The sequence below is a fragment of the Cariama cristata genome, unplaced genomic scaffold (assembly GCF_000690535.1).
Source record: "Cariama cristata isolate BGI_N322 unplaced genomic scaffold, ASM69053v1 scaffold7403, whole genome shotgun sequence".
NCBI lineage: Eukaryota > Metazoa > Chordata > Aves > Cariamiformes > Cariamidae > Cariama > Cariama cristata.
This window is the reverse complement of record NW_009606574.1, coordinates 512-10236: the sequence shown is the minus strand read 5'-3', so window position 1 is coordinate 10236 and position 9725 is coordinate 512. Positions and strand designations below refer to the sequence as shown.

Below are 9725 nucleotides of genomic sequence, written 5' to 3'. Positions count from 1 at the left end.
TTTCCCTAGGACGTGAAAAGCACCATCAACAGGTACGTGGCCTCTCCGAAAGGCTGTTTCACGGGATTTGCAAAAAACAATGACTGTGGAGGAGAAAACTCATCGGTGGCTGCTGAATACATCTGTGTTTCAGGGGAAAACGCGAGGGTCTGGAAGGGTGTTTTGGGTACCGCTGCTACAGGCTTGTCTCTTCTCGTGATCGTTTCTGGGGATGTGCTAATCGAGGGAGCTTTAGTCTCAAAATGACCTCCACATTGGCAAAGGCTGGCTTTAATTTCACTGCAAAGTCTTGGCTCTTTTCTCTAGCCTAGTCCTCCCAAGCAGGAGCTTTCTCATGGCCTACATCAAAAATAAAATTAAAAAAAAATAATTAACCCAACAGGGAAATTTGGCCTTTACTTTCCTTGAAGTTTGAGTTGCCAAGGAGGAGGTGAGGTTAAAAACCCTCAACATTCCAGCAATGTCATCACCTCATTTCTGGTGGCATCAGGTTTCCTGAAATGATAATAATCATTCTGAAAAGCATGAGTTGGTTTTTATTTTATTTTATTTTATTTTCCTTTATTTTATTTATTTTTAATATTTTTACCAGCAGGTGTGGGAAAGTGACTTTCCAGCTGCCGGTGGATGTTTCTCCAGAGTCGGAAGAGAGAATTTGTCGCTTCTCATGGAGGAGCAGTGCTCTGAAGGAAACTCTAAAGAAGCTACAAGGTACTGAGAAGGGCTTGAGAAGGAGAAAAAGATAGACTAACCATATTTTGGGGAGAGCTGGAAGAACTGAGCTGCCCTTAGCTCATTCTGGATTTACTTTGGGAACAGAAATACTGCAGAGAGAACCCCTGAGATGGAGGAGAGGAAGAGCAAAGGGCTTCTCCTGGTCAGAAGAAATTACAATTTGATATCCACTTAATGCCTCATTGATCACGCTCTTAATTGCCCTAATTCCTGAAGGATGCCCATGGATGAAGGATGGGCTTTCCCTCCCAAAATTGGCTTCTGCTGAGCGTGGGAACGCGAGAGCAGCTGTACCTGTTAGAGGAAGGTGCCCCTAGCCCAAAGTGGCCAAAAATAGATACTGAAGGAAGAATACGAAAATTAGGGCAACCCAACAAGTTTTCTCAGCCCTGCAGCTGGAGCCGCCCTGTAACGCCGGAGGAAAATCCACCCCAGGGCAGAGACCTTACCTTGAGACCTGACTATTTCCATGAAACAAATACGGAAACCCTAACTCATCACCCTGTCTTCAGGTTTTAGCGCTTTTTTTCTTTTTTTTTTGAAACCACTTGCTCAGCTGAACCAGTCTGGTCTTGTCCTGCGGTTGCTGTAGGAGTCAACCTGCTCGACACTTTGCTGGTTTACATCCCACGTATCACTTTCCTTCTTTTTTTTTTTTTTCTCTCCTCAGCTTTTATTTTTGGCCTGACGTAGCCTAAAGACTGCAGGGAATTCTGCATGAACCTGTGTGCCTTGCCCTTTTGGGTTTTTTGGGGTTAAAACAGCTTTTCTGCTTCATGTACAGCACCCTTCCCAGTCTTGGGGATGCTTCCGTCTTGGGGACGCTTCCATCTCGGGATGCTTTTGCCCCTCGGATGCCAACCTGGGTCCTGCCGGTCCCTTCTAAGCCCCCTGCATCCCTGGGGGGGCTCAATCCTGTTTCTAACACCCCTGTCCCCCACCCCACAGCCATCGTGACCCTGGACCCCGACACGGCTCATCCTGACCTCATCCTCTCCGAGGACCACAAGAGCGTGAGACGCGGGGAAGGAAGACGAGACCTGCCCGATAACCCGGAGCGATTTGACTACTGGCCCTTCGTGCTGGGCTACCAGGGCTTCGTGGCCGGTCGGCATTGCTGGGAGGTGGAGGTGGGGTGATTGGGCTGTGGGGGTGGCCCGTGAGTCCATCCCTCGCAAGGGACATCTCAGCCTTTGCCCCCAAGGAGGGATTTGGGGGGTGGAGAAGTGGGGGGGACAAGTTCGGGCGCTCACCACCCGCAAGGCGACCCTCCTACCCCTCCGTTGGGTGCCCCGGAGGGTCAGCATCCACCTGGACTACACCGGAGGGACGGTGGCATTTTTTGACGCAGATGAGGGGGGGCTCATGTTCATTTTTTCCCGTGTTTCCTTCACTGGGGAGAGGGTCCGGCCATGGCTCTGGGTGGTGGGGGCCAGATCCCACCTCAGGCTGTGTCCTTGAGACATGGAGAGGAGCATGTCCGTGTGTCGTGTGTGTCCCAGTTTTTACATCCTCAGGGGACAACCACGTGCCCACCTGTGCTACTGCTGAGACCACTGGGAACAGGAGAAAGGGGGACTTTGGCTTTTGTGTTTCCTTCTTCCCCATGAAACTGGGTGATGATGTGCAGGGAAAAGAGATGAGCCTGCATAAAATAAGGCAAAGAGAGTGGAAAAAGCTCTGGAGAGGGGACCCTGGGGCATAGAAACAGGAAACAATAGGAAAAATTCAGAGTGATGGTGATGGAAAGGCCAATTTTGCCAAGGTTTGCCCAATGTAGCATGGATGTCCCCATCTGAGCTGGTCACCTCCAAACCAGCTTTTTTTCCCCCCTCAGCCTCCCAGTGGGTGCAATTACCCCAAACCGGGCAGTTTCTCCCTTAAAAAGGATCCCTGTGGTGACCAGGTCAGATGCAGACGTCGGCTCCGTGAGCTTCTGGTCTCAGGTTAAGATACCCACCACATCTCGCCAAGGTGGTACCTTGGCTGACGGAAAGTTCACACACAGCAAAGCCGCTCAACAGTTTCCTCTCTTCTCCTCCAACAATTGATATTTGAAACCTCCAGGATGTCTATCATTAATAATAATAAAAAAATTATGACTTTTCTCCTCTGTGTCTTTCCCTCTGGGTGGGACTGCCAGCAGACAGAGCAGTGTGGCACATGGCTTTCAGGGATGTCCCTACATCACCTGCACAGGGCTCGTGGACATTTCTGGGTGCAGGCGCAGCCAATTTTGGACAAACACCAGGAAGGGAATTTAGTTAATCAAAACTCCAGCTCCCCTCCTTGAACCTGACCATCCAGAAGCAGCAAATAACCAGACAGAGAAGAACATTACAGCGTGTAAACGTTTTTACTTCATCTAAAGCCGTAAGAGAAGAGACAGAAGCAGTCAAGCTGATGCAAGATGCTGTGGGGTAGACGTGGCTCCACTGATGCTCCAGTTTGGGGATGATCCTTTGGGGCACTGACCCAGAGACACGCTCAACCCTTTGGCATCACAGAGGACAGGAAGAAAGGCCAACTAGGAATTTTTAGTAAACAGAAGTCCTCCAAAGTGCCAGAAATGGGGATGCTGAGGACATAAAACTTGTGTTTGGGTAAGAAGCGAGAGCGTCAGGGACACAACGTGATCTGGGACCCCTCGCTCCACACCAGGAACCAGGGATGAATACTCTCCCCTTTGAATGAGGCTGCTGGGAAAGTGAAGATCAGGGCCCTCTTATCAGCATCAAAAAATGCCACCTGACCCTTTTCATAGTCCAGGGAGACCCGGACTCTTCTGGGAACCTGGATTTGGTATAGGGGGATACGCTCGAGGGAGGTGAGAGCCCAAAACTGATCCTCAACGAGACCCATAGACCAGAGCTCCATCTCGGGGCTCACAACAGTCTCTTCCCTCCTCTTTAGGGACTTCCTGGCCACCCCCACAGCCCATGAACCTTTGGGTGTCACCTCCACCTCCCAGCAGCATCTCCCTGAGGTGATGCCCTCGCAGCCCAGCACGCAGGGATCGATGCCGAAACCCTCCGTAGATGGGTCCTGTTGGGCATCTTCCCACCTCACGCTCCTCCCGTCTGCCGACACGAGGAGCTGGGGATGAGCCGTGGATGGATCCAGGGTCACCTTCACTGCAAGGAGAAGAGAGTAGAGCATCAAAGGAAAGCAAACCATTTCCCATGACCCTGAGTTCTGCCTCACTGCTGGGGCTGAGCGGGGAGGTCCTGTAGCACCATCCATCCCATTGCTTGGGATGCTCTGCTCTTGACGCAAGGGCAGACGTTGATCGCTTTTCCCCATCCCACAGGACTCAGGCGAGCATCAGAAGAAGCTTCCCAAGGGAGCAAGAGAACAGACTCTAGGGTGGGTGAGGAGGAGACCCTCACCCTTTTTTTTTGGTGCCCAAAAATGCCAGACTGTGCATTTGGTCCCTAAACATACTGCCATGAGGGGCAGAGCCACTCTTCATGCAGCTTAGCAGCTCCATTGAAGGCAACAAATCCGTCAATGCATTATGATGAGGATTCCCTGACTCCTGACAGTGTTTTTGCCTCCTCTCCCATTCATGGTTTTGTTTGAACACAGCAGCATCTTCCCCAGATGCCCCTCCAACTCATGGCCCACCCCAGGTCAGGCTCAGCCTTCCCACTCCCTCATCTCCAGGAGATGTGGACTTACTCTTTTCAGGCAGCTCAAACATCAGGATGTCTAAAGAGGGGACAAAAAGCGACATTAATTGATATAACACACGGGTGTCAGTGTGAACACAAAAACAGAGCGGTTGTTCCGCCACACCGAGATCACATAGGTAATTGCAATAAAATATAATTTGTACTCTAAGTAAATAAACATAATTTATGCTCGCACAGGTATTGCTCCGTCTCAATACCTTGGAAGCTCCTCAGAGTCTCCTCTAGAACAATATTTTTCTCCCTGAAGTGACCGATTTTCTTTTCCAGCTCTAGAAGAAGCAATGGGGGCTGCTGGAAATTTTCCTTTTCAAACCTAGAGGAGAACAGAACGAGGAGGTGAGGACGCATCTCCGCAGAGAGAGACCAAGATATCTTTTGGACACACCCATCGCTCAGAGAAGCCAGTGCAGGCTTTCGTAAATCTGATGCACATTCAATGATGGGTAGAGACACCTTTTGCTCAGAGATCTGACCACGAAGCCAAATGTTTGGCATCTGGATGAGGCCAAACACAAGGTCCAAGGCCCCTTCCCAGCCTGGGGTGAGAGTAGAAGCTCAGGAAGCCCCGTACCTGCTCAAGGTGCCTCTGATGTCCTGGAAGAGAGAAAAGGAAGAGGAAACTCAGTGAATGGGTCATAGCAGCAAAAAAAAAAAATAAAAAAAATCTTCTGAAACACCAAGAGCATGGATTTGGCTTTGGAGCAGAGCATGGCATGGTTTGGCTGCATCATGGGGCAATACCCTGAGCCAGAAAATAGCCTGGATCCAGGTGGCGATAACCTGGCTCCACTCCCTTCTCCTTCACCTGGAGAAATTTACTTGCTGGTTGCTGGCACTTCTCCTCCATCTCCTGGATGAAGGTATCCAGGCGAGAGATCTCCTTCGTCAGACTAGTGATGTTTTCTTCCTGCATTTTCTCAATGTCCTTCTCCAGGTCCCCCAGCTGAGCCAGCAGATGATGGGCATGGTCCTCCAGGAAGAGACGCAACCCTTCGAACCTGGAAAAAACCTTCTGCCGCTCCGCTTCGGTCTTCTCCTGCAAGGAGGGGGTATAAGAAGAGGAAAAGTGGATGGAGAAGGATGCAGCAAAGTCCCACGCGTGCCGGTGACTGCACACCTAGAAAGAGTCAATGTCTCGAGTATCGTATATCTTTTTTATATAAATATATATGTTTCTTTGCATTCAGCAAATGAGTCCCCAGCAGGACTCCAGGCTCTGCTTGTTATTTTTTCCTACAATGCAGAGAAAATTCAGGTAGCGTTTGGTGTGGTACCTGGAGAAGGACCCCAGCCCCAAGGCAGAGCAGGACAATCTCCCACACAGCTTCTCATCTAAACCCAAAGGGAGACATCCAGACCCCCATGCCTCCTCCTAACAACATTTACCAAGTACTCCCAGTTTCTCCTCATTTCATCCTCTCGAAACCCCAGGAGTTTGTCTCTCTCTTCCTTCAGGGCTTGCAGACGAGCCTGGATTTGGCCCTGAGGGAAGGAAAAAAATAAAGACCCCATGTCTCTGGAGATTGGGACAGCCTAAATAATAAAAAAAAATACTCCTGGGAGGGGATTGGACACTGTGGTCAGCTCCAGAGCTTCAGCTGCTGTCCCTCTTGGTCCAGAAGGAAGCTGAGCTTAAGACCAGGGAATGCTTTAAATGGAAATAAATGCCGCGTAGCAGAGAAAGCTTTCTCCGCACCAGCTCTTGCCTGCATCGGATCCTTGCTCTGAGCTGATTTAACTCACTGATGCAGCAAGAAAACATCCCCTTTTTTATTGACCCATGTTCCTTCTGATTTAGAGAGTATCCGGGGATCAGCAGATGTTGGGTAAGCACTGGCGCTGGACAAAACCTTGAATTTTGCAGCAGGGAGGAGGGTAATAAGAGGGGACTAAGACCTCTTCCCTTTGACCACAGAGCATCAGGTTCTCGGACGAGAACTGAGAGAGCAGAAGCACTGGTGCGTGGTCTGCACCGTCATTTTGAAATGGGCCGGTTCGCTACAGAGGAAAAGCGGAGGCAAACACCCAGAGAGGGACAACGTTTCTGCCCCAAAACTATTGCCCACGGTGGGAATGAGATGTTTTGCAGCCTGATGGTGATGTGCTATGAGGGAGACATCACACCCTGATGGTGCTGGTCTGGCCTCTAGTGCATGTCTAGATGGGGAAAAAAAATAAATAAAAAAATCTCCTTTACCTTGTATTCCTGGACAGCATCCTGCACGGGAAGCATTATGTGAGCCCGGTGCGCTCGGGACTCCCGGCAGATCACGCAGATGAAGGCTTCATCATCTTTGCAGAAGACTTTCAGAGGTTCCCGGTGCCTCTCGCATCCTTCCTGCTCGACCGTCTCCCCTCTGGCCGCCTGCAAACTCAATCGCTTGGCTATTTCGAGCACCCGCGCCAGCTCTCGACTGGGTCGAAAATTTCTCTCCGGTGCCGTCTCCCGGCATTGCGGGCAGGAGAAATTCACCGTGGACCATTCCCAGCAGCGGGTGATGCACGCCCGGCAGAAGTTGTGACCACAATGGATGGAGACGGGATCTCGGAAATACTCCAGGCAAATGGGGCAGGAGGCTTCGCTGGGGAGCTCTGTGGTGGGATGCGGTGCAGCCATGGGGTCCCGGATGCGAGCTGCGAGACGGCGGCCGCTTTCATTTTCCTCTGAGCAAGGGAAAGGCGTTTCTCTTCCTGCCACCCCCAGGGTGGGCAGAGCCAGAGCTGAGCCTGGGTGGGAAGGGAGAAGGTGGGCGATGGCCAAAATCCTCCTGGTTGCATCCCCCCAGGGTGGTTCCCATTCCCCAAATGGTTGGTACCTGTGGTCTGTAGGGGTTTTTTGGTACCCAGAGCCTGGCAGGGAGGAAGGATGGGGAAAAGGAGCCCTGCCAAGTCTCAGGGCAAGACCCAGATCCTGGAAGCATGGGAGTAATGAGGGTTTGGGGAGATGGGGAAGAGCATCAGTGGAAAAGGTGAGACTGAAGGTGACTTGGGAAGAAGGTTGTGTATCACAGGGAGGGCGAAGGAAGAGGGATGAAGGCAGAAGTGGGGGCTGAGGGGCACCCACGTGGAGCGGGAGAAGGGTCCCGGGATGGGGAGAGGGTCTGGTCCTCCCCTCGGGCAGCAAATCAATGCTGCTGGCGGGCAGGGGGCCAGCATCGGTTCTGCCTTTGCGGCAAACAGTGCCCAAGGTGGGGGGAAAGCAGAAAAGGGAGGTAGGAAATGGGACCCCCCAGCCGGCTCCCTCTGATCCAGGGAAATTTGAAGCCACCCCCACTCCCCCACCTCTATCAAACCCTCCCTTCCTCCAACTTCGGGCATTAAACTGCTCCCACCTTCTGCATTGCAAATCAGGATCAATTCCGAAGTCCCGGCTTATTAACACGGTATTTCTCCAGGCACTGATAGATGCCAGCACCCCAGGGATCCCATTTCCAACACAAAAGGGACTGGATGCCCCAGCCAAGGGCAACCTCATCCCCTTGCTTCCCTGTTGGGAAGAGCAGCACTTAGTCCTTACATCCCTCTGGGAAAGTCTTGTCTGCAACCAGGGGGGCTTTGAAACCTCTTTAGCATTTGAACCGTCCTTTAGAACCGACCCATTTGTAGCTTTGGCCATCGCCATCCTGCCTTCTCCACCTCCAGCACAGTCAGCCATCAACCAGGCTGAAAACAAATAATTCCTTTCCCAACGAACCAATTTTTCAGCCCTAACAGTTTCCTCATCTGGCTGATCCCCTGAAAGCGAGATTTACTGGGAAAAGCATCCCTTTCCCTGGTCTGTATTTAGATTTAACCCTGAAACTGTGGGGAAAGGAGGCAGGAGCAAAAACACACGATGCAAAGAAAGGAGAAAACTGAGGCGGGGTGGTTGTGCCTGATGGTTAACCATAGTTGTCCCCAACCTCGTATCTACGCCTTGAAGCAATGAAGCTGAATCCCACAGAAAAACTTAAATTGCCAATTTTCTTTTGCCTCTTGCACAGAGGCATCGAGCAAATGCCTTTCAAATCAGAGCCTCCAGCTCCCTCTTGAGACCACACTCACCTGTTGATTACACACAGACAATTAAGGGCTCCTTTAGAGAGGGGTGTCATCATTTTTAACCTGTTTCATACCCAACCCAGTTTACTGCCTAGACAGCTGTAATGCAAGGCTTTAGTTGTAAAAAAAACCAACAAAACCAAACCACAAACCCACCTTTAGCAGCTGAGCCAGGTTATCCACCAAGTCCAACCAAGCCTTCAGTGAGTTTTGCCTTAAGGTTTAGGTTTGATGTCGAGGGAGGTGGACACACTTAAGTACCCTGACGTTCCCTTCTCTATGGCTTGTTGCTATTTTAGGATCAAGTTTAGCATCATCTAGACATGGCAAGCGATGCTTTGCCCTCTTCTCGGGCTCTCCCTTAGCCCAACCCCACAGCACCCGTATTTTCTCCATCCTGGGAGAGGCAGCACCAAACCTCTGCTGAATTTTCTCAGGGGATAAAATTTCCCTGCTGAGGGCTTTAGAGTAATGAATCACAAAGGGATGGATCAGCAGAGTCCACAGGTCCTCCAAGGCAGCTTGCAAAAGGACCACAACCCCCAGGACTGAGCTTAAATAGAGCCCCAGAGCCATGGGTAAGGGGTTGGGGGGTCCCAAGTGGGGCTGCTTAGGGCCATTAATGCTCATCAGTGGCCCCAGGGCTTGGCAAAATCAATGGCTGTCGCTGGGTTTGGAGATGATTTTCCAGGTATGTCAAGCTTCTGCCCAAAAAGCGCCCCCCCCCCAAAAAAAAAGGGGTGCAGCAAAGAGCAAGGGTGCTGCAGGTGGTTGCTGGGAGATTGCTCTGATTGTGCGACTTGTGTAGGTGACTGGGGAGGAAACTTTGGGGTTTGGTGCTGGGGCAGAGGTGATGATGCTGGTGGCGCTTGTGGGAGGAAGGAGAGCAGGAGAGAAAGCAACGTCCTAAATGCAAAAGTCAAAGTCAAGCAGTCCCTCGAGGGGTATCCATCCCCTCACCAGTCTCTCTGCACATCTCATCCACCACTAAATCAACCTTTAACTCCATATTAACCAAAAAGAAAAAAAAAAAAAAAAAAAAAAGATGCCTGGAGTATGAAACCACACCACAGGTTTCAGTCTGAGTGTTTGTGTGCGCGGAGCTCTGTGCCGGAAAATCGCGACCCTTGAAACCACTTGCAAACAAATAACGGCGGGTGCATTATCTACAGATGTTCTCAGAAAACGCGGCACTTTGTCACCCAGCCTCAGCCCAATGCAAATAAGTCCCCTTCGCTTCGGCACGCAAAGGGG

At 51.0% G+C, this 9725-nt stretch overlaps 2 protein-coding genes across 2 annotated transcripts in view; one reads left to right on the top strand and one right to left on the bottom strand.

The window, feature by feature from the left end:
• The window catches only part of LOC104158691 (E3 ubiquitin-protein ligase TRIM39-like), a 4293-nt gene extending 2097 nt beyond the window's left edge, over positions 1 to 2196 (top strand). The window contains 4 exon segments of the mRNA XM_009696409.1: positions 10 to 32; positions 596 to 711; positions 1684 to 1867; positions 1869 to 2196. Coding sequence (XP_009694711.1) covers positions 10 to 32; positions 596 to 711; positions 1684 to 1867; positions 1869 to 2196 — 651 coding nt within the window.
• A 1158-nt stretch (positions 2197 to 3354) lies between these two features.
• LOC104158688 (zinc finger protein RFP-like) lies at positions 3355 to 7047 on the bottom strand. The gene is made up of 7 exons (XM_009696407.1): positions 6628 to 7047; positions 5817 to 5912; positions 5236 to 5466; positions 5002 to 5024; positions 4628 to 4743; positions 4417 to 4446; positions 3355 to 3869 (listed from the first exon to the last, which is right to left on the bottom strand). The coding sequence occupies exons 1-7, from the start codon at positions 7045 to 7047 to the stop codon at positions 3355 to 3357; spliced, it is 1431 nt and encodes a 476-aa protein (XP_009694709.1).
• Between the last annotated feature and the right edge of the window lie 2678 nt (positions 7048 to 9725).

Bases quoted from the DNA above. Each gene is read 5' to 3' on its own strand.
- LOC104158688 (XM_009696407.1), bottom strand. From the start codon at position 7,047: ATGGCTGCACCGCATCCCACCACAGAGCTCCCCAGCGAAGCCTCCTGC. The intron at 4,744-5,001 runs GTACGGGGCTTC...GTTCTCCTCTAG, and splicing joins ATCAGAGGCACCTTGAGCAG to GTTTGAAAAGGAAAATTTCC. The intron at 3,870-4,416 runs GTAAGTCCACAT...TTCTCCTTGCAG, and splicing joins GTTTGAGCTGCCTGAAAAGA to TGAAGGTGACCCTGGATCCA.